Source organism: Callospermophilus lateralis, chromosome 18 (genome assembly GCF_048772815.1).
Source record: "Callospermophilus lateralis isolate mCalLat2 chromosome 18, mCalLat2.hap1, whole genome shotgun sequence".
In the NCBI taxonomy this organism is placed as follows: Eukaryota; Metazoa; Chordata; class Mammalia; order Rodentia; family Sciuridae; genus Callospermophilus; species Callospermophilus lateralis.
The window spans coordinates 5,510,221-5,529,962 of NC_135322.1; the positions used below are offsets into that span (position 1 = coordinate 5,510,221).

Sequence of the window (19,742 nt, forward strand, 5' to 3'; positions counted from 1 at the left end):
CGCCTCTAGAACGTGGGGAATTCTAGGGAAGAGAGGCCAGGCCTAGGGACGGAGGGGAGGGAGAGGACCCCCAAGATGGAGAGGGCCTGTCCAGCTGGGACTCCGGAGGGGTCGAACAAGTGGGGAGGTTGAAGAGGAAAAGGAGAGCCGCCGCGGGGTGCCCTGTGCAGCAGGCGGGGCGGGAGCGGCTCTGGGGAATCTTGAGCACCTCTGGAAAGGGAGGCCCCGAAGGTCGAGGCCGGTGAAAGGGCAGTGAGAGAAATGAGTTGATCCCAACAGGTGGACTCGGCAAGGGGCCTCCCCGACGACCCATCTCCCTCACGCGTTTGCTAGCAGTCTCCGGGCCGGGCTGGCTCCTCAGGAAGCCGCCGGGCGCGCCCAGAGCCACCGCAGACAAAGGCCTAAGCAATCACGCTTCCAAAAGGCGCGGAAAGATGCTAGCCAATCAGAGGGCGGGGAGAGGCTGCCGATCAGAAAGGCAGACCAACCAGGGCGAGGGTGCCGGCCGCGCCTCTGGGCCCGGGGCCGGGACTTGGAAGCGACTCCGCCCAGGACGGCGGGGCGAGGGGAGTTGAGTGACGGAGATTTCCGGCCAATCAGAGGTGAGGGCGTGGCTAGTGCTGGTACGTAACAAGGGACGGGCGGGGCTGAAAAACAAGCACTGCTGCGTTTCCCGGCAAATCCACAGCCAGATCTCCCTGACCGCTGGAGTCCGTCTGTCGGCTTTCCGAACTTGCCAATCTTTTTCGGAAGCTGCCTTTTACCGACATTTCCTAAAGTGGCGCGAGGTCCCGCCTCTGCTCTCCTAGCCTGGCAAGCGGACTTTAAAGGGCCAGGTACCGGGTGAGCAAAAATGGACCTCTGGTTCCAAGTGGAGTCGCCCGGGATGACATGAATTGGAGGAGCAATAAATAGCAGTGCCATTAAGAACCGACTGAGCTTGAACAGGTTGCTTGAGGTCACACACTTGAAGTACCTGAGCGGAGATTCAAGCCCTTATTTCTGAGCCTTGTATAGAAATAAGATGCCTCTTTGGCAAATGAGGTATTGAAATGGATAAAACCCACATTTGAAATCTGGAGATCGGTTTTCATCAGTTTCCAGGAGAAAGGAAGTCAAGCCTCTTGATAAAAATCCTTCTACTCCAGCCGCTTGGTGTCATCTGGAACTTCTCATCCTTAAAATGGGATGTTGTGCACTTTTTGCTTTAAAAATTCATATTACAAGGGGCCAGGATGAAAACTTAATTATCTTTGATTATCCTTACCCACCCCAGCAGTCCAGCAGCAAGTCCTAATATCCCTACCTTCAAACACACCTCAAGTCCTTTCGCATCTCCAGATCTCCAGCACCCTCACCCTCCTTGGAACTACCACCACGTCTCTCCTAGAGAAGAGCAGCGTCTTCCCTAGACTTTCTGATCTCACTTTTGCTTTCCACCAAGTCTGTTCTCCAAACTTCAGGAAAAGTGCCTGTAAAACATGTCGGGTGCAGGTGCTCAGTGACTCAGAAGGCTGTGGCAAGAGAATTAGGAGTTTGAGGCCAGCCTGGGCAACTTATCCAGTCCTCGTCTCAGAATAAAAAAGGCTAGGGCTGGGGATATGGCTCAGTAGTAGTGTCTCTGGTTCAATCCCCAGTACTCAACAACCAAAAAAAAAAAAAAAAAAAAGCAACCAAATCATATCATACCTCTGCTTACAACTATTCAGTTTTTCAATATTCTTACAATTAAAAAAAATACAGAGGCTGGGGATGTAACTCAGTGGTATAGCATTTGTCTAGCATGCATGAAGACCCTGGGTTCAATCCTTAGCATCACAAAAAGAAGAAAAAGGAAAAAACCCAAATTTTTTCATTGCTGCCTACAAGATTCTATATGATCTGGATGCATCTTGTTTCTCCATTGAAAGCACAGACTTTAGGTCCAGGTTTCTGAGTTCAAATCCCAGCTGTGCCACATAGGTAATTTTGGGCAGGTTACTTTACCTCTCTGAGGTACAGTTTGGTCATCTGGAAATAAGGATTGAGTTTGTGGTATTCATGAAGACAGATCTAACAGACACATAGACCAATGATACAAAATAGAAGACAGAGACAAACCTACATATCTTCAGTCATGTGATCCTCAACAAACGTCAAAAACATGGGCTGGGTTGTGGCTCAGTGATGGAGCACTTACCTTGCAAGTGTGAGGTACTGGGTTTGATCCTCAGCAGCTCATAAAAATGAATAAACTAAAGGTAGTGTGTCCATCTACAACTGAAAAATACATTTTTAAAAAGATGTCAAAACAGACATTGGAAAAAAGACAGCTTTATAAGGGCTGAGGCTCAGGCTCAGCGGTAGAGCACTTGCCTGGCATGTGTGAAGCACTGGGTTTGATTCTCAGCACCGCATATAAATGAATAAAATAGTTGTCTATCAACAACTAAAAAAACTAAAAAAAATTTTTAAAGCTTTTTAAACAGTGCTGGGACAACTGGTTGTAGAAGAATGAAATTAAACCCTTATTTCTCACCCTGCACAAAAATCAACTCAATGGGTCAAAGTCCTAGGAATTAGACCAGAAACTATATAAATGCTAGAAGAAAATGGAAGTTGAACACTCCAGCATATGGGCACAGGCAATGGCTTTCTCAATAGGACCCCTAAAGCTCAGGAAATAATGTCAGGAAATGGTATCAAATTTTAAAAATTCTGCACAGCAAAGGAAACAATTTGGAATGTGAAGAAATAATCTACAGAATGGGAGAAAATTTGCTAGTTTCTAGTGACAGAGGATTAATGTCTAGAATATATAAAGAACTCAAAAAACTTGACTCCAAAAAGTTAGATAACCCAATTAGTAAATGGGCAATTGAATTAGACACTTCTCAAAGGAAGAAATACAAATGGCCAACAAATATATGAAAAAATGTTCAACATCACTAGCAATTAGGGAAATGCAAATCAAAACTACACTGAGATTTCATCTCACACTAGTCAGAAGGGCAGTCATCAAGAATACAAATAATAAATGCGGAGAGGATGTGGAGAAAAACACAGTTACATTTTTGGTGGGATTGTACATTAGTACAACCACTATGGAAATCAGTATGGTAGTTCCTCAAAAGATTAGGCTTGGAACCACCATATGACCAAGCTATACCACTCCGTGGTATTTATCCTAAAGAACTGAAGTCATCTTACTACTGTGATACATGCATACCCATGTTTATAGCAGCACAATTTACAGTAGCAAAACTATGGAACCAGCTTAGGTGTCTATGGATGGATGAGTGGATTAAAAAAAAATGTGGCATATACATTCAATAGAGTTTTATTCAGCCATAAAGAAAAATGCAATTACATCATTTGCAAGAAAATGGAAGAAACTAGAATCCATCATGTTAAAATAAAACTCAGAAGGTTAAGGGTTGTATGTGTGCATGTACAAATATGAAACAACAAATTCCGCTTGTATGTACAACTATGAGGCACCAATAAAAGTGGGAAAAATGTGTAAAGATAATTTTGGTTATCAAAAATAAAGACTAAGACATACAAAAAAGTCATTTTATAAAATGAAAATGACTGACTCAATACAAAATTGTTGAGGTTGTGAAAACTAAGACTGAGAAAGGGCAGCAGATCACAGATGTAAAAACCGGTGAGATCTGAAATGTTGAGTTCACTTAATGTCATGTCTGTTTCTTAGTTGGGATAAATGTACCATGCCAATGAGAGATGATAAAATTAGAAGCTGGGTGAGGATTATAGGGGCATTCCACATTATCTTTGTAACTTTTCTGTAAATATAAAAGCGTTCCAAAATCAAACTTTTATGTTAAAAATTATTTCTTCTAGCTCATTCCTTTCCAATCCTGCACTCGCTATCCTTGCTCTGCCTCCAGAGCTCTGTACGGCTGTTCCTTCCATCAGGAACATCCAATCTCCAGGTCTTCTGGTGCCTTCCCATCATAACATTGCCTAAGGACCTTATCTCAACATCCCTTGCCCTGATTTCACATCTTCAGGGAATGAGTCCTACAGAAAATGAACTATTTATGTCTCGTCCTTCTCCCTCACAAGCATGCAATTTCTTGAGTAGTGGCCACAGCTCTTTTGTCCCCAGCTCCCAGCCTGGAGCCCAGCACATAGCAGGAACTGAATAAGTATTTCTTAAATGCATGGAGAGGAGAAGGACGATTACTTCTCAATAAAACACTACCGGGACAAGCAACGAGCCAACGCACTGGTTCCAGACTGACATCTGTTCAGACTCTGTGTTACGGCTTTGCACTCGTGGTATCACGGGATATCACGAAAGCTTCACAAGAACCTGGGTGTAACATTAGCCCCAGTTCTCAGGCAAACATTAGGTCTCAGTTCTCGGACTGAGGCAAAGAGAAGAGGAAGACCCTAAAGTCACCAAGTCAGGCCGCACAGAATGGAATCCAGATCCTGGGGCGGTGAGATTCCCACCATCTAGCTTCCCCTTTGCCCAGGAAGTGTCTAAATGTCCAGTTTTCCCTGGTTATAATGTCCAGGTAGTCCTGAAGGATTGTCCTGAGGCCACTTGTAGAAAGAGGCAGAAAGAAGGTGGAAGGACCCCTTGTCCTCTGGGTCTGAGGGTGGAAGGGGCTAGGTCAAAACGTGATGCCAGGGCTGCAGGCTCTGCGCCCCTTGAGCCCCGGCTCTGCGCACTTGGGCCAGAGCCCCGCCTTCTTTCTTCCCAGGCCCCGCCCCTCCGTCCCAAGCCCTGGAAGGATCCACGCGAAGTTGATGGAAGAGACTCCCGTGAAGATGGAACAACTAAAGAACGGACCAGCTGGATCCGAGGGGTAAGAGACAAAGACCCCTAAGAAAGAGATAGAGGCCCAGAGAGAAGAGGGGTCAGAGAAAGTGGGAGAGGGTGGGGGCTGAACCGACCCAGAGAGAGTGTCTGGTGGGGCGTTGGGGGCGGGGATCAGGGTATCATCACATAGAAACAGAGTCTTAGGGGATTTTGGTGACAGTATCCAGCCAGAAACTTAGAAATGGGGAGAGGGCTAGAAAGATATTCGTCCAAGAAATTTCCTAGAAGGAACCAGGAGACTTGAAGGTGCTGGGGCAGCCATAGGGCTGAGAAAAAAAGTAAGTGACACGTTTCCTGAGCATGCACCACACTCAGCCCTTAAATACTCTCCTTTGATGCTGCCAGGGTTATCTTTTTCCACCCCTTCAGTTCTGGGTATTGAACTCAGGGAGTCTGGCATGCTAGGCAAGTAAGTGCTCTACTGCTGAGCTACACCCCAGCCTCCAAAGCTATGTTTTGATATGAAAAATGCAGGTTCCAATGAGAAATGATTTGCCCAAGATGCACCACAAGGGAGGCAGCTGCGAGTCAGAACTGAGTATTAATGGCACAGCTGGGCCCGCTCTGCAGGAAACAGGGGAGACAAAGAGAAGGAACTGGAGTGAGGGTGTGAGAAAGTCAGAGGGGAGCTGCTGGTGGAGGTGCAGAGGCTGCCCTGCAGCGACAGGAGGAGGAGTTCAGAGAGGTGAGACCCACTGACCTGTCTTCTTGTCATCCTAGGAACAGCCTACCCCTCCTCACACCTGGAGCTGAGGGCTGGTCCCCTGTGTCCATCCCAGCCCTGCCACCCTCGCTCGTGGGCACCCCACACCCAGCCCACCTGGGACTCCCTGAGCACCTGGCCTCTGTGACTGTTCCCATCCGCTTGGATGCCCTCTCCTACCTCCTGCACAGTGCCCTGATGGGGGCCTACAGCCTCCAGCAGTCCTTCCCCTCCTGCTCCTGCTCCCCACAGGCATGCCACACCCAGCCAGGAGTAGCCAAGAGGCCGTTCAGGGGGCGCGGAGGGTGGGATGTTCCGCGCAGGCCCACCCGGGGCCAGGGCCAGTCAAGACGAGGCCCTGGGAGAGCTGAGCAACCAGAGAGGGACAGGGCAGGGGTCCCTTGGGCTGGCCCCAAGACCCCACCGGTGACACCTCCATCACCACCCACCCTGCTGGCCCAGGATGGGAAGAGGGAGCCACTCCTGGACCCCACACCTGCTGCTGAAGACTGGGAGACAGAATATTAGGACCCAGAGGAGGGTCCAGCACTTCGTCACCCACAGTTTATTTTTTCCTGGAGCCCAGAGTGACCTTAGCCCTTAGCCTCCTGTTAACCCCACCCCCACCCCCAAACCTGTGATCCACGTGGTGAAGCTGGGACCTGTCTTAGGATCCCAAGTCAGGAAAGCCCTGAACCTGGACCTCGCATCCATGTCCACACCCACACCTGCCTGCTGCATGGCCTCAGTCCCGTCCCTGCACCATCCCCAACTGCAGCTACACTCCTGAGCCCACCAGCCCACTAGGGCTCCTCCAGGGCCATTCCCAGGCCACTCTAGATCCCTCAGCCCTTCCCCCCTGCCTCTCCACACCTCCATGCCTGTCCCCAAACCCACTGGCTCCTTCCCCTATCCCCAGCCCCAGCCCAGTCTCGGCCTTCCTTCCCAGCCCCATTCCCTGTGTGCCTCAGCCCCCCGCCCATGTTCAGCTCCATCTACAGACAGCTGTACCCCAGTACTGTCCCCTGCTGCTCAGGGTGCCCTGCTTGAACAATAAATGGAAGGCTGCACTTCGTCTTGGTGTGTTGTGTGTGCACGCAGCTTAGGCTAGCCCAGTGGGTGCTGTGAGAGGAGGAGGGTCCAGGGAGGGTCACAGAGAGAGGCCAGTGGGGCCAGGGGCTGGGGCAGGAGCCACCTGGATCCCTGCTTCAGCGAATTCCATTTGAGGCCTCTGCCACCTCTGCACTTCTGCCTGCTGGAAGCTGCTGGGCCATGGGGCCATTGTGTAGGGAGGCTTAAGGGATTTGGGGGACACACGGGGCAGAGAGACCGGCGACCTGGCTCGGCTCAGTCTGCACAGAGGGGCTGTGGCAGAAGAAGGGCTCAGAGCAGGCTCTGCCACTCAGGTAGGCATCAGGCATGAGACCTGCAGCCCCCTCCCCCAGGACCTGAGGTCTGGGCTCCCCGCCCCCACCTTGTCCAGGGACCTGGTGTCCCAGCCCCAGCCCCCTCCTCCCCTGGGATCCAGGAATCCAGGCCCCCAGCCTACTTCTCTCACAGAACCAGGAGTCCACACTCCAGCTTCCTCCCCACAAGGACTCAGGGGTCCCAGGCCTCCCCTCCTCCCCAGGTCCCTTCCTCCACCAGCACCCAGGTGCTCAGCTCCCAGCCCCCTCTCTCCCCTTCCCTGCAGATCACCATGTACAGCTTCATGGGTGGCGGCCTCTTCTGTGCATGGGTGGGGACCATCCTCCTGGTGGTGGCCACGGCAACAGACCACTGGATGCAGTACCGGCTGTCAGGGTCCTTCGCTCACCAAGGCCTGTGGCGGTACTGCCTGGGCCACAAGTGCTACCTGCAGACGGAGAGCATTGGTGAGCCCTGGGACAGAGCCCCGCCGCAGCGGGGTGTTCCGGAGGGAGATCCTTGGGCTTTAAGGAAAAGGGACCACAGGCCCACAGCCACTGGGCACAGAGGGGCAGAATCAGGATTTCAGGATTGTTTTCTAGCTGCAGGGGCAGGATGTATTAGTGTGGAGGTTAGGCTAGGAGGTGGCATTTCCTGAAACAAAGAGGTGTCAGGCACAGCAGCTGGAGCTGGGGTTGCCTGAACAACATTTTATAAATATCTGCTACAAGTGGGTTTAGTGGTGATGCAGTCCTGTCACCCCAGAGGCTCGGGAGGCCAAGGCAGGAGGATTGCAAGTTCAAAGGCAGCCTCAGAAGATTAGCAAGACCCTGTCTAAAAATGAAAAGGGGCTGGGGATTGTAGCTCAGTGGTTATGCACCCCTACATGCAATCCTTGGTAATAATAATAATAATAATAATAATATACAAATAAATATCTGCTATGGACCAATAATCATGTTAGGACCTGGGAGGCAGAGAAGCTGTTCAGGTGCTAAATGCTGGATGATGTACTTTATTACTTACTGCATGCCAGGCCACCTTGCACACAGACATACAGAGAGATGCACATACAGATGTATAGTATATTACATAGAATAATAGTCTATCTTATCCATAAATTATATAGTGTGTCTTATGCATACAAATTATTTTAATAACACATTACATTTGATAGATTTGAAGTATATAGTATAAATTAATAATATGTAATTGTAATACATTACATAATAGTTAATATGTTATTTAACTAATACTATAGTTACTAATAGTAGTAATAGTAATAATAGTAGCAGCCTGCATTTATTGAGTGCTTACTGTGTCCTACGTGCTATTCTTAACACTTTGTGTGGGTTAAGCCCCTGCTGTCTCCCAGCACCGCCAGGAGGGCAGGTCAAAGGTGTGTGTGAATAGAGATTTGACTGTGAATAGTCAAACATCCTCTGAGGGGCGAATCCTTACTGAGATTTCGCAGACCCCCTTGCTGAGTCAGCCTGGAGAGAGGGGCAGCACAACACCCACTGCTGGGGGACACACTGAGGTGGGGAGCAGTGGGAGGGTTTGTCACACCATCTGCCTGACACCACACGTGCTTTTCACTTGTGGCTGACCCTTGGTGACCCTTTCCATCCCTCCCACTTCAGCCTGGGCCCCCTGTGACGGGCTGCTCTGAGTTGCCTCCTCAGCTCATCCCTGCCAGGTTTAATGCAGGTCTCCAGTTCCTTTGACATCCTTGGGGCCACAAAACCAGGGACAGCCACCTGCATGGATTCTTGGGTATTTGTCAAGACAGCTGACTTGACGTGAATCGGCCGTAATTTGCTCCCCCAATTTAAGGGCAGGAGCCCTTGACTTGCTTCCTGGGTGCCCAACCCAGTTGCTGGTGGAAGATAAGGAATGGGAGACAGTACTAGGGCCCTGGTAGCAAGGCCCTGTCTTCACAGAGCTGAAAATTTGGTGGGAACAGACAGGCATTGTGGACAAGGTAAAAGTAAATGAACAGGACTTTGGAGATGAGCGAGGGGCCTGAGGAAATGGAAGAGAGCACCGAGAGAGCGCAGAGCATGCCCAGCAGGAGGGCTCGGAGAATCTGAACTCACTGCTCACTTGTTCAACACACATTTCTCCAGACCCGTGTGCAAGCCAAACCTGGGCTGAGGTTGTTCACGGCAAGAACCAACGCAGTCCCTGACCTCAGGGAGAAATCAGGACCCTGAACAGCGGGTGAGCGCGATGCCCGGAGGCGAAGGACCTTCTCAGAGGAGGTCTTGAGAGACAGGAGGATGAGTAGGAGTTTGCCAGGTGGAAAGGAAGGCGTCTGCAGAGCCCAGGGCAGCTGGCTGGGGTCACGGAGAGGGCGAGATGTCCAGTCCTAGGGAAGCAGGGTCCCTGCTGGAGCAGCCTGGGAGTGACCTGGGTGTTCCCACAGCCTACTGGAATGCCACCCGGGCCTTCATGATCCTGTCCGCTCTGTGCGCCACCTCGGGCATCGTCATGGGCATCCTGGCCTTTGCGCAGCAGTCCGCCTTCACCCGCCTGTCGCGGCCCTTCTCCGCGGGCATCATGTTTTTTGCCTCCAGTGAGTGAGCCCACCCCTCCCCCCACCCCACCCCTATTCCAACTCCCAGCTCCCGCTCATTCCCAGCTCTGCCCCCTAATGGCAACCCACTCCCCAAACCAACTTCTCAACCGCCCCCCTCCACTGAGAACCCTCAGTTCTGATTCCAGTCGCATCTGACGCCACATGGTGCACTTTACTTCTGGCTCAACCACTCCACAGGTTAGGGTCACAGCTCCCAGGCCAACGGTACTTCTGACCAGCTGACTACAAATCCAAGGGTTCCCGAAATGTATTGGAGGGAAGAGCAGCACACCCCTGTAATCCCAGTGACTGGGGAGGCTGAGGCAGGAGGATCACAAGTTCAAGGCCAGCCTCAGTGCAACTTAGCCAGACCCTGTCTTAAAATAAAAATTAAAAAGGTGGGTGGGGAGCTGGGGATATAGCTCAGTGGTGGAGCACCCCTGGGTTCAATCTCTAGGACCAATACACACACACATACACACACACACACACACACACATTGGGGCAACTCGTAGAACTCAGGAAAGTGCTCTGCTTACAGCAGGATCAGACAGGTTCCCCACGCACCCCACAGTCCTGATCTGCAGGCAGTCTCGTGGGTTTTAGTCAGTGTCGTTACACAGGCTTGCTTGACAGAAAACTGGCCATGAGTGGAGCCTGACCTCCAGCCCCCGCTGCTCCCCAAGGGGTTATGTTGACATCAAGGGGCTCAGAGCTCCAGCCCCAGGCGCACATAGGCTCCCCTGGTGACCTGCAGAACTCAGCTGTGGCCCACCGGCTCAGGAATGACAAAGAGAGTCCTGTTACTCAGGGGCTCTCAGGGATTCGACCCCCCTCCTGTGTGTACACTGCCCCCCTGCCCCAGTTCTCCAGCCCCCACAACCCATGCACACCCTTCTCCCTTCCCCCATCCTGTCTTCCCTGACCTCTGCCCCTCCCCAGGCGGAGCCCCCTGCCCACCCCACACCCAGCCCCCCTGGGCCATCCTCACCATCCTCTCTCCCCAGCCCTCTTCGTGCTGTTGGCCTTGGCCATTTACACAGGAGTCACGGTCAGCTTCCTAGGCCGCCGCTTCGGGGACTGGCGCTTTTCCTGGTCTTACATCCTGGGCTGGGTAGCCCTGCTCATGACCTTCTTCGCAGGTACCAGGGTGGGAAGGTCGATGTCCGGGACAGGGTGGGCACTCGGGATGAGGGCTAGATGCTGGGGTGTTCCCCATGCACCCCACAGTCCTGATCTGCAGGCAGACTCCAGGCCTGAGGGGCCTGGGGCCTGTGGCCACCCAGGGATGGAGGGAAGGAGTGTGGGGGCTTGGGAGGGGTCTGCAGGTCCACTGGGATCCCTTCCCGCAGGGATTTTCTACATGTGTGCCTACCGCATGCATGAGTGCCGGCGCCTGTCCACGCCCCGCTGAGCCCAGCGTCAGCCCAGTTACAGTGAGGTCACTGGAGAGGAGGAGGGTCTGGAGGCCTGAAATCCTGGTTCCTGGGGGGATGTGGGGCTCAGTCCCAGACTCTGGGAAGGGGCCTCTGACTCCTGTGTCCTGAGGGGAAGGAAGAACAGGGCCTGGCGGCGGGGAGTGGAGGGGACCCAATCCCCAACCTGCCGGGCTGGGCCGTTGTTAGAGAAACAATATCCTTTAGAGTGACATTTTGGGGTCTAATAAAACTGACGTGAAACTACCGCAGTGTGAATCTTTGGAGGTGAAAAGAAGCAGAGGTGAGTGTGGTAGGTGGGTGTGAGCTAGGGGTGCCGTATTATGGAGGCCTGGCCCTCTCCATTTCTGTAAGTTTGGGGACAGAGATACATCACGGGGTCTCACCCAGGAGTTAGTCATGGGTGTGTCAGATAACAGGAGCAGTGAAAAGGTGAGAGAGAAACAGCCTCCCTGGCAAGCCACCCCAGTCCCTGTGGGCTCCTCCAGTCTCCTCTCCCGCCCTGGCAGGGGCTCCTCCAGCTAGAAACACCACACTCGGAGCTTGCACCGTTCATGAACCTGACTTCTCTTCATTCACCCACTCATTAGTTCATTTAGTAAACAGATGCCAACCACAGGAGACTAGTTAGTGAGGTGGATTCTAATAATAAGCATTTTTATTACAGCCTATGCGAATAAATGTTATGTGAATAGGAGCTTATTCCCTAACGTATTATTTATTGGAGCCTCCTCAAAAAACAATACTGTATTTATAGAGCCTCCTCTGATAATAATGGCAGTTGAGGCCTTCTGTAATAATAATGTATTGGGGCCTATGTAGGTACAAATATTTACTGAGGCTTATTCCAGTAATCGTATTTATAAGGGCTTATCGGGCAATAATAATGATATGATTATAACTCCAGAATCAGATCTCCAGCTACTGATTCAACATTTCCACTTGAAGAGCATCTCAAATGTCACAGGTCTAAAAATAAGTTCCTCCCTCCCTCCCTCTCTCTCTCTCTCTCTCTCTCTCTCTCCACCCCACCCCACAAGTGCTCCTCTCATGCTCTCCCCTTCTTAGAAAATGACAACTCCATTTTTACATAGTTGCTCAAGACAAGAAAGTTGCAGATCATCAGTCCTCCCCTCCCTCCCTCCCTCCCTCCCTTCCTTCCTTCCTTCCTTCCTTCCTTCCTTCTTTCTTACTTTTTTCTTTCCTTCCCAGGGATTGGACGCAGGGATATTTAACCACTAAGCATATCTCCAGCCTTTTCTCTTTTTGAGACAGGGTCTCGCTAAGTTGCTGATGCTAGCCTCAAACTTGAGAACTTCCTGTCTCAAGCCTCCCAAGCCACTGGGATTACAGGTGGGAGCCACCACGCCTAGCTCTGAGTCCCTTCTTTCTGTCACATCCAACATCTAATCTATGAGCATATTTGCTCATAGATCAGCATTATTATGTTGACTCTACCTTTAAAAATGTATCTGCATTTTGGCTCCTTCTTGTCCATCCACAGTTACCACTTGGTCCAAGCCTTAATTGTCCCCTACCTGACATTGCCACAGCCTCCTAGGCAGCCTCCTGGCCTGGTCTCTCTCCCCTCCCCGACCCCTGCGGAATCTGCTCTGCACAGGGTTCAGATGCAGTTTTGTGAAGACACGATTGGAATGGTGCCAATTCTCTGCCTGGGTGCAGGCATTCACTTCTTCAATTGAATGTATGATATAATGTAGATTCGGGGACAATCAGGGTCCTACATGCCTTGCTGTATTCTCAATTTTGCACCACTAAATCAATAAGCTCTTATTCCTGTTAAGAAAGAAGTAACTTCATGAAGTCTGAAAAAAAACGAGGAAAGTAGTGGAAGGAGAGAGACTTTGGATATACCAAATAAAAGAGGTCCTGGGAAAGAATTGGGGTAGAAGTGTGAGGCGCCAGAGGAGGGTCTTGGGTGCGGGTGGAGCCTTGGGATTTGAGGCAGGGGGCATTGGCCCTGAAGACAGAATCAATACCAATAGAGCCAAGAGCAGCTCTCTGTGTGGCCAGGGTGGGTGGAGCAGACCCTTCACAGAAGACCCCTGAATGATGACGCTGGGTGGGTGTTCTGTATGGTTGGGGGCTGCTAAGGAGTGCTCGAGCCTGAAGAGGCAGGAAAGGCCTGGAGAGACCCGGGTGACTCAGAAAAACTGGCAGCACTTAGACAGGTAGAGATCTAAGGAAACCAGCAGTTTGACAGTGTGGACAAGCAAGGAACTCATGTGCACTCTCAGGAAAAGCTTCAAAACCAGCCTGGTTTCCCCTCTGGCCACCTCAGACCAACCTCCTGTTCAAGGTCACATTTGGCTCTCCTGCCTTTGTGCTCTTCTTCCTGACCTCCACCTGCCCCCGCTGGCCCAAGGTGTGTGTGCCCAGGCCTGGGCCCAGCCTGGGATGCTCACATGTGCGGGGATTTGCTGGGGCCAGGTGCAACTCACCTGTGTGTATGCGGCAGGCCTGGATGTCAGGGTGCTCACTTGAGGGAAGGAGAAACAGGGGTGTGGGCTTCCCTGGAGGTGAAGATGAGGGTGACAGGTGGGCAGGGAGGAGCTAGAGGGGCTGGGTTTGGGGCTGCGGTTGAGTTTGGAGCTGGAACTGGGGTTATGATGGGGTCACTGTCACAGATGGCCTCTGTGCTCACCACCCACCAGTAGCCCCGACTTCCTGAAGCTGTCTGGCTGCTCCTTGCCACAGACCTGTCTGTATGTTGTGCTGGTGACCCTCCTGCTCATGATGACCTTCACCCATGTCTGCAGGCCTGTCCTTGTTCTCAGGAGCACCCATTTGCCTCACTGGTGGGGATCTGAGCAGAGATGGGGCCTGCAAATTGAGGAGAGAAGCTAGCCTCCTGGGACATTTCTTGTTCTCTCCATTCTCCAGCTGTCCTGGGACAGCTGGCCCAGTTCATTGTCATGACCAATGTCCCCTTCCAGGGCATTCCCCACTTCATAGGAGGAGGAAGGTGTTCCTGGGCCTTCTCCCTGGGCTGTGGCACTTCTGCCTCCCAGGTGAGGTATTGTCCAGGACCTGATGCTGAGAGGCCAGAGGCCGGCCCTGACATGTTTGTCCCCTCTGCCCAGGCACCTGCCGCCCCCATGCTGAAGAACCCACCACCAGGCAGAGTTGCCTCTCATCTATCAGATGAGGATGTGGGCAGGTCTTCCTCTCCGTGGCCTTCCAGAATGCTAGCTCTCCACCCCATTTGCCTGCCCCAGGTATAAATTTCAGCCCTGGACCTGGAGTCTAGTTCTGGCCCCCTAGTCCCTTCCTTTGGTGGAGACCCTCCCTGGAGTTGGGGCCCTCCTTTCCCAGAATAGAAGGTTACAAAACCACAGGAAAGCATGACAGGTCACCAACTGTCCCCTCCAGCCGCAACTCCCCTCCCATTTAACTCACACCAGAGCCTGATTGGCCACCTCCCACCTCCTCCGGGCCCCCAAGTCTCTCTTTCTCACCCCTTCCAGGAAGCTATCTCTGGTGTTAAGGGTTCCGAGGGTGGGAGGTATAGAACCTGCCACAAAGACACAAGTTCTAAGCCACCAGCTAAACCACCAATGCTTTGACACCCCCAGTGCCCGCCCTCCACACACGGCAGGAGGGAGCCCAGCCTTGCCGGGGAGGGCGGGCTTGGTTGTATGTGCAACTCAGGAAGAGTCAGCTGATGGGAACTGCGAGAAAACAGCCTGACCTCTTCTGAGGTTGCACAAGGCACCTAGCAGATTCTGCCGTGTGCTGGCTTCTTCTGGAGCTCAGAGGACCCAGGAGTTTGGGCGCACAGTTCCTCCTCTCTCCTGGGTCTGCAACCTTTTCATTGCCTGGAGCCCAGAAACCCAGCACTCACCCCATGGAGCCCTGCCGGTCTCTGGCCCTGCTTGCTGGCTCCCTGGGCTTGATAGCCTCCCTGGTTGCTCTGAGCACCGATTTTTGGTTCGTGGCCATGGGACCCACCTCCTCTGCTCACTCAGGCCTCTGGCCATCGGGCCATCGGGAGACAGTAGCAGGTAAGGGGGAGAGGGCTCTTGTGTGGGAGGATGTCCGGTGGGGAATGGACACTCAGAAGTCTCATCTGCATCCAGCTTCCATCCACGTGACCCAGAGCTTCTGCATCCTGGCTGCTGTGTGGGGCCTGGTGTCGGTGGGCTTCCTGGTCCTGTCCTGTATCCCTTCCTTGTCTGCCCCAGGCCGCGGCCCTCTGGTCTCAACCATCACAGCCTTTGCTGCAGGTACTCTGGGAAGGGTTTGGGCTTCGAAGCCTGTGAGCTCCTCCAGAGGCCTGAGACATCTCTCTCTGCTCCTTGCCCCCAGCTCTCTCCTTGGTGGTGGCCATGGCTGTGTACACAGGAGAGAGGTGGGCCCAGCCTCAACACCCCCAGATCCAGACCTTCTTTTCCTGGTCCTTCTACTTGGGTTGGGTCTCAGTCATCCTCTGGCTTTGTGCAGGTAACCACCCAGCCCTGGGGAGCTGGGGAGGCCCAGCTAGAAACAGTGAGGGTGCAAAGCAGGAGGAAGTGCTTAATTCTCTCTGGCCACCCCAGGTGCCCTGAGTCTAGGTGCTCACCATGGTGCCCGGCAGCCTGGCTATGAAAGCTTGTGAGTGGAAGGCGAGAATACCAGGATGAGTCTGGGGCGCTGTTCTCTGAAGGCATCATCAGAAGCTGCAGGAACGAATGCCTGACTCTGCCTTTATCCCTCTCTCCCAGCCCTTCTCCCTTCATTTATTATGTCTTAATTCATTCAATAAAAATTTGCTGAGTTCTGATATTTCAAGATTAATTCAGTCAAGATGGAAACCAGCCACACGTTGGCTCCTTGGTGGGTGACAGTGGGTGTCCAGGGTAGGTGAGAGCTGGCCAGACCTGCCTGCAGGGTGCTTCTGCCCTATGTGGGCACAGGCTCAATATGTCCCAAGTGTGTCTCCTGCTTTCTTTCTCTAGTGCTTTCCTTTTCTTTCTTTCTTTGTACTGGGGATTGAACCCAGGGGCACTGTATCACTGAGCTCAGCCCTTTTTTCTTTTGAGATAGGGCCTCACTAAGCTGCCCAGACTGGTCCGGAGCTTGTGATCCTCCTGCCTCAGCCTCCCGTGTTGCTAGGATGATAGCTGTGAGCCTCTGCACCTGGTTCTAATGCTCTTCTTTCTCCCTTTCTCATTTCTTCTGTGTCCTTTCCCCTTTAGCTAGCTTTTTACTCTTCTCTCTCCTTTGCTGGGCCATGATAGGGTCACTGACATGTCAGACCCAGTTCCTGCCTAACAGGGGCTCATTGAGAAGAGGAGAGGCAGTTCAAGACTAGCCTGGGCAACTTAGCAAGACCAGGAGGAAGTGCCGGGGGATTTTTAAATAAAATTTTAAAAGGATCTGGGAATGTAGCTCAGCGGTGGGGTGTTTGCTAGCATGTGCAAGGCCCTGGGTTTACCCATGGGAGCAGGAAGGTGACAGGAAGACCAGCCCTCTGGTAGAAGTGCAGAGATGAACTCTTGAGGGGAAAAGGCATTTAGGAACTTCTTGAGGGCCAAGACAGGGTAATTTCTAGGTAGAGGGACCCAAAGATGCAGGCAATAGGAAGTCCAGAAGTTTTCAGGGGATGGAGAATGATGTTCTGTGGCCAGAATGTGGAATAGAGAGGGAGAAAGAACAGAGAAACAGATGGGATCTGGGGACCTCTAATGCCACAGTGGGCTTTCTCCTCAGGGTGATCTGGAGTTAGGAGAAATTTGTGAGCAAGGGAGGGACAGTGTCCCTAAGTGCCAGAAAGATTCATCTGGGAACATGGAAGTGAGGCCTGGAGGTTAGGGAGGCGATAGGAGAGGGGAAGGGATGGGGCCTGAGCTGGATCAGGGCCCAAGATGGAAAAGAGGGAACGACCCTGACAGATGCAGGGGCCTGGACAGTGCTCAGGGCTCTGCCTGATGAACTGGGTGGGTTGGTGGGTCCATCCCAAGTTTGGAGGAAGCCTCTGAGCTCCGTTGGGGTGTGGTTGAGTGTGAGGTCCTGGGGGACAGCCAGGAGCAGGTGAGGACTGGTCTGGGTCTCAGAAGATGTTGGAGATGGATTTGGGGTTGTTCTCAGAACATCAGGTGCCAGCTGGGGGAGTGAGGAGGCCCACCTGGAAAGAGGTGCAGGATGGCGCCTCAGGGGACAGCAGCGCTGACAAGGGCAGGGGAGTAGATGCCAGCATCCTGAGCCCACATGTGGTCTGAGAGGGGCACAGCTGGAGAGCTGCCGCAGACCCAAGCTCCTGGGGTGCCTTGAATGTCAAGGGAAGAGAAATTTCTCGAAGGACTTGATCTCCCACGTGGTGGCTCTCCAGCTCCCCTACCCCTAGGCCTGGGGTTGAGAGGGTTGCTGGCCAGTGTGTGGAATGTGGGAAGGGGTGGGGGTATTCCTTTAAATGGCTGCTGAGGGAGGGAGTTCTGGAACTTTGGCTGCCTCACAGACACCCAGTCTCCCTTCCCCCACCCCTCTGGGCTCCGAGTCTAAGAAGCCCCAGGGAGCTGAGTGTGAGTCACTTGGGCGGGAAGGACACTGGGCAGGTTGAAAGGACATTCCACCTGTGGAGGGAGGCCCCTGGGAAGAGGTTCTGGAGCAGAGCTGAGGCCTGGGGTGAAGGTCTCAGGGGCCTCCATGGGGGGGTCTCAAAGTCCCTAGTAGGAAGGTTTGGGCACCAGGACTGAGGGTCTGGGGGGAGGGGCAGTGGGTCCCCAGGCAGAGTTACTAAGGGAGGGACCTGGGGCGTGGGGGTCTAAAGGAAGGGGGTCTTCAGGTTCCCAGGAGTAGCGGCCCCAGAAAGGGGTACTGGGGACCAGAGACATCCTGAAGCGGGGCCTCTGGGGTGTGGCCAATCCTGCCTGTGTGGTCCTTGGCAGCAGCCTCCTTGGCATGGGGGTGAAGCGGAGCCTTCAGAGCGGGGGCACTTTGCTCACCATCTTGGCCAACGTCCTCACGGTGCTGTCCACTGCCACCAACTACTGGACCCGCCACCACCAGGGCCACAGTGGCCTGTGGCAGGAATGTACCAAAAACACCTGCTCCAACATCCCCTGCCAGAGTGAGGCCCGCCCTCCCAGATGTCAGACCACACTTGTGAGCCCCCCAGACAGCCCCGACTCTCAGACACAAAAGCTGGGCCCAAGAGCAGGCGCCCGCCCCGCCCCTTTCACTCCAGGCCCAGATCCAGCTGCCTTCCATGGCTCGGGCCACTTGTGAACCAGATTCCCTGCCACGACATTAACCGCCCATCCCGACGTGACCTCTAGGTCCCCAACCAAACACCTGACTCTGGGTCGGGAAAGCTGGGCTCTTGGCGGGTGGACTTGTTGGCCAGGACAGCTCCACCTGGCGACCGAAGCGGTCGCAGGAGGGGCAGCTCCCGCTCAGGGCTGATGCGGCCCACTCTCCCCAGCCACGCTGGCCGTTACCGCGGCGTGCATGGTGCTGACGGCTGGCTTTGGCATCGTGGCCATGGTGATGGGGATGCGGATTACGTGCCACAAGGGCGAGCCGCTGCGGGCCCGGACTACAGTCTCCTTGCTCTTCCTTAGCGGTGAGAGGCAGCAGCCACCAGCAGAGGGTGGGCCGGGGAGTGACCAAGGGGCTTGAGCTGGGCGGGAAACAAAGGTGTGGGGCATTATTTGGAGCAGGAGGAACTAAGGGGCAGGACTCGACGCCGGGCTTCGAGGGGGGATGGGCGTGGTCACAACGGGGCGGTTCTTAGGGGTGTGGCCTGGGTGGTGCCGAGGTGTAGACCCGCCTGGCCATGCTCACCTGGCGGGCGGGCGTGGCCCAGGGCTGCTGCTGCTGACCGCCCTGATAGGCTACACGGTGAAGAATGCCTGGAAGGACGACGTCTTCTTCTCCTGGTCCTATTTTTTGGGATGGCTGGCTTTACCCTTCTATATTCTCGCGGGTAATTTGGACAGTCGGGAAGAGGGTTGAAGAGACTGTCCAGAAGACCCCCTCCCCCCGAGACTCCCCAGAGGACCCCCTGCCCCGAGACTCCCCAGCCACTCCCCCGGGACACCCCACAGTGACTTCCAAACGTACTCCACTCCATACTCCCGCGGACCCAGCAGAGACGCCCTTGGCACCCCAAATCCCAGTCCCCCGGGCCCGCCTGGTCATCGGCCCCTGGGCCCACTTTCCTCCACCCGCCTCCGCTCCCCTCCCTCCCGCCAGGCTTCTGCTTTCTCCTGGCGGACATGATCCTGCAAAGCACCGATGCCATCAGTGGATTCCCCGTGTGCCTGTAACCGCGTCTGCCTGGGACAGAATAAAGGAACGGCTTTTATCGCCATGGCTCCAAGTGCATTTCTGGGGGACGCGGGGACACGGGGTCGCTGACGTGGGGGTATATAGAGGCTCAGGGGGGACAGAAGGGCTCGGCCTAGAGGGAATGCGGAAGCGGAGGAGGGGACGCGAATATGGAAACACGAAGCTGGAGTGGACACAGGAGAGTGGAGCCACGAGGGGACGTGGGTGCTTAGAGAGGGTATGGCGACAACGCAGCGGGAAAGTGGAGACGGGGGTGGACGCGGATACGGAGGCGATGGGAAACGCCGGCAGGGAGAGAACCTGAGGACTCAGAGGCGTAGAACAAGGGCACGGGGTGGGGACCTGGGCACGGGGATTTAGAGAGGAGGAAGAAGGATCTGGAGGGACACCGGGAGGAGCTTAGAGAAGCCGGGAGTCCGTCCCTCCCGGCAGAGCCGCCCTTGGCAGCGCTACCTTTCCCCTACTTTCCCGCCACGCCCCGGGTCC

General features: G+C 53.8%; 4 protein-coding genes across 5 annotated transcripts; all 4 read left to right on the plus strand.

The window, feature by feature from the left end:
* Positions 1 to 4,420: 4,420 nt before the first annotated feature.
* On the plus strand, positions 4,421 to 6,068 carry C18H19orf84 (chromosome 18 C19orf84 homolog). The gene is made up of 3 exons (XM_076837435.2): positions 4,421 to 4,451; positions 4,719 to 4,823; positions 5,558 to 6,068. Exons 2-3 carry the CDS (start codon positions 4,765 to 4,767, stop codon positions 6,066 to 6,068), a joined length of 570 nt encoding a protein of 189 aa, XP_076693550.1. The 5' UTR covers positions 4,421 to 4,451; positions 4,719 to 4,764.
* A 1,171-nt stretch (positions 6,069 to 7,239) lies between these two features.
* Positions 7,240 to 10,942, plus strand: Lim2 (lens intrinsic membrane protein 2). 2 transcript variants are annotated; one of them, XM_076839156.2, is made up of 4 exons: positions 7,240 to 7,436; positions 9,278 to 9,525; positions 10,536 to 10,670; positions 10,881 to 10,942. In XM_076839156.2, the coding sequence occupies exons 1-4, from the start codon at positions 7,240 to 7,242 to the stop codon at positions 10,940 to 10,942; spliced, it is 642 nt and encodes a 213-aa protein (XP_076695271.2). The 2 variants fall into 2 exon arrangements, with proteins under 2 accessions (XP_076695271.2, XP_076695272.2); XM_076839157.2 differs by having other exon boundaries at positions 7,240 to 7,414; positions 9,376 to 9,525.
* Positions 10,943 to 14,792: 3,850 nt separating this feature from the next.
* Nkg7 (natural killer cell granule protein 7) lies at positions 14,793 to 15,624 on the plus strand. Its single transcript, XM_076839300.1, has 4 exons — positions 14,793 to 14,989; positions 15,065 to 15,211; positions 15,294 to 15,428; positions 15,524 to 15,624. Exons 1-4 carry the CDS (start codon positions 14,833 to 14,835, stop codon positions 15,580 to 15,582), a joined length of 498 nt encoding a protein of 165 aa, XP_076695415.1. The 5' UTR covers positions 14,793 to 14,832; the 3' UTR covers positions 15,583 to 15,624.
* A 2,240-nt stretch (positions 15,625 to 17,864) lies between these two features.
* Cldnd2 (claudin domain containing 2) lies at positions 17,865 to 19,254 on the plus strand. The gene is made up of 4 exons (XM_076839179.1): positions 17,865 to 18,033; positions 18,388 to 18,528; positions 18,772 to 18,891; positions 19,161 to 19,254. The coding sequence occupies exons 1-4, from the start codon at positions 17,865 to 17,867 to the stop codon at positions 19,232 to 19,234; spliced, it is 504 nt and encodes a 167-aa protein (XP_076695294.1). The 3' UTR covers positions 19,235 to 19,254.
* Positions 19,255 to 19,742: the final 488 nt, after the last annotated feature.

Coding starts and splice junctions, on each gene's coding strand:
- C18H19orf84 (XM_076837435.2), top strand. CDS start 4,765: ATGGAAGAGACTCCCGTGAAGATGGAACAACTAAAGAACGGACCAGCT. Junction 4,824..5,557: donor GGACCAGCTGGATCCGAGGG/GTAAGAGACAAA, acceptor TTGTCATCCTAG/GAACAGCCTACCCCTCCTCA.
- Lim2 (XM_076839156.2), top strand. CDS start 7,240: ATGTACAGCTTCATGGGTGGCGGCCTCTTCTGTGCATGGGTGGGGACC. Junction 9,526..10,535: donor CATCATGTTTTTTGCCTCCA/GTGAGTGAGCCC, acceptor CTCTCTCCCCAG/CCCTCTTCGTGCTGTTGGCC. Junction 10,671..10,880: donor GCTCATGACCTTCTTCGCAG/GTACCAGGGTGG, acceptor CCCTTCCCGCAG/GGATTTTCTACATGTGTGCC.
- Nkg7 (XM_076839300.1), top strand. CDS start 14,833: ATGGAGCCCTGCCGGTCTCTGGCCCTGCTTGCTGGCTCCCTGGGCTTG. Junction 14,990..15,064: donor CCATCGGGAGACAGTAGCAG/GTAAGGGGGAGA, acceptor ATCTGCATCCAG/CTTCCATCCACGTGACCCAG. Junction 15,429..15,523: donor CATCCTCTGGCTTTGTGCAG/GTAACCACCCAG, acceptor TGGCCACCCCAG/GTGCCCTGAGTCTAGGTGCT.
- Cldnd2 (XM_076839179.1), top strand. CDS start 17,865: ATGGGGGTGAAGCGGAGCCTTCAGAGCGGGGGCACTTTGCTCACCATC. Junction 18,034..18,387: donor CTCCAACATCCCCTGCCAGA/GTGAGGCCCGCC, acceptor CACTCTCCCCAG/CCACGCTGGCCGTTACCGCG. Junction 18,892..19,160: donor ACCCTTCTATATTCTCGCGG/GTAATTTGGACA, acceptor CCCTCCCGCCAG/GCTTCTGCTTTCTCCTGGCG.